We start from the raw sequence: 1,289 nt of genomic DNA, 5'->3' as shown, positions 1-1,289 counted from the left end.
TGTAGGCTGTGTGGTTCGTTCTGTAGTCCTTTCAGTTGTATGTTTCTGCGTTGTAGGATTCTTCGTCGTTGGAATCGTGGTGACTTGTGAGGTTGTAGTAAGCCTAGTTGTTTCTTTGGTTGTCATCTGCGTTGTAGGCTGTGTGGTTCGTTCTGTAGTCCTTCTAGTTGTATGTTTCTGCGTTGTAGGATTCTTCGTCGTTGGAATCGTGGTGACTTGCGCCGTTGTAGTAAGCCTAGTTGTTTCCTCTGTTGTCATCTGCGTTGTAAGTTGTGTGCTTTGTTCTGTAGTCCTTTCAGTTGTATGTTTTGGCGTTGTAGGATTCTTAGTAGTAGGGATCGTTGTTTGTTTAGAGGTCTCTATCGTAGTTCCTGTAGTAGATGGCCGCGTAGTTTGTTTTGTGGCCACTTCTTTAGTCCTTGTAGTCGTTGGGATCGTTGTGACGTGCGTTGTAGTTGGTTGTGTGGTTTGTAAGGTGGTCTCTTTCGTTGGCTTCACAGTAGTTTGCCTTGAAGTCTGTTTTGTGGTCTCTTCCGTAGTTCTTGCAGTAGTTCGCTGTGTGGTTTGTAAAGTGGTCTCTTCCGTAATCCCAACTGTAGTTGGCTTTGTAGTTTCTTCGGTGGTTGCTTCCGTCGTTCTTGCAGTACTTGGCTGTGTGGTTTGTAAGGTGATCTCTTCCGTAGGCTTTAGAGTAGTTTGTCTTGTGGTTTGTTTTGTGGTCTCTTCTGTAGTTTCTGTAGTGGTCGGCCGTGTAGTTTGTACCGGTGGTCTCTTCCGTGGTTCTTGCAGTTGTTAGCCGAGTTGTTTCCTCTGTCGCCATCTGAGTTGAAGGTTGTGTCGTTCGTGCTGTGGTCACTACCGTAGATTGTAGCGTAGTTTTGTACGTCGTCATCTCCGTGGTAGGCTGTGTAGTTCGCAACGTAGTCCTTACAGTTGTATGTTTTTGCGTTGTAGGATTCTTCGTCGTTGGAATGGTTGTGAAATGCGCCGTTGTAGTTAGCCGAGTTGTTTCGTCAGTTGTCATCTGTGTGATAGGCTGTGTGCTTCTTTCTGTAGTCCTTTCAGTAGTATGTTTTTGAGTTGTAGGATTCTTTGTCGTTGGTATCGTAGTTTGTTTTGTAGCATCCTTAGTTGTTGGCCTAGACGTTGCTTCTGTAGTCTGTCTTGTAGTCAGACGTGTTGTTTTCTCTGTCGTCTCTACAGGCGTGGTCGTCTGTATTGTGGTCCTCATCGTGGTAGAGTATGTAGTTGCTGGGGTAGTTGGCCGTGTAGTGGTTTGCTCTGTAGTT

At 45.6% G+C, this 1,289-nt stretch overlaps 1 protein-coding gene across 1 annotated transcript in view; it reads right to left on the bottom strand.

Moving 5' to 3' along the window:
• Positions 1–7: 7 nt before the first annotated feature.
• Positions 8–1,289, bottom strand: part of LOC109461770 (salivary glue protein Sgs-3-like) — a 21,418-nt gene continuing 20,136 nt past the window's right edge. The window contains exon 3 of the mRNA XM_019758163.1: positions 8–1,271. Coding sequence (XP_019613722.1) covers positions 413–1,271 — 859 coding nt within the window. The 3' untranslated portion in view covers positions 8–412. The remainder of the gene's footprint in view (positions 1,272–1,289) is intronic.

The sequence above is a fragment of the Branchiostoma belcheri genome, unplaced genomic scaffold (assembly GCF_001625305.1).
Source record: "Branchiostoma belcheri isolate BF01 breed outbred unplaced genomic scaffold, Haploidv18h27 scaffold96, whole genome shotgun sequence".
Lineage (NCBI taxonomy): Eukaryota > Metazoa > Chordata > Leptocardii > Amphioxiformes > Branchiostomatidae > Branchiostoma > Branchiostoma belcheri.
This window is presented reverse-complemented; position numbering and strand designations above follow the sequence as displayed.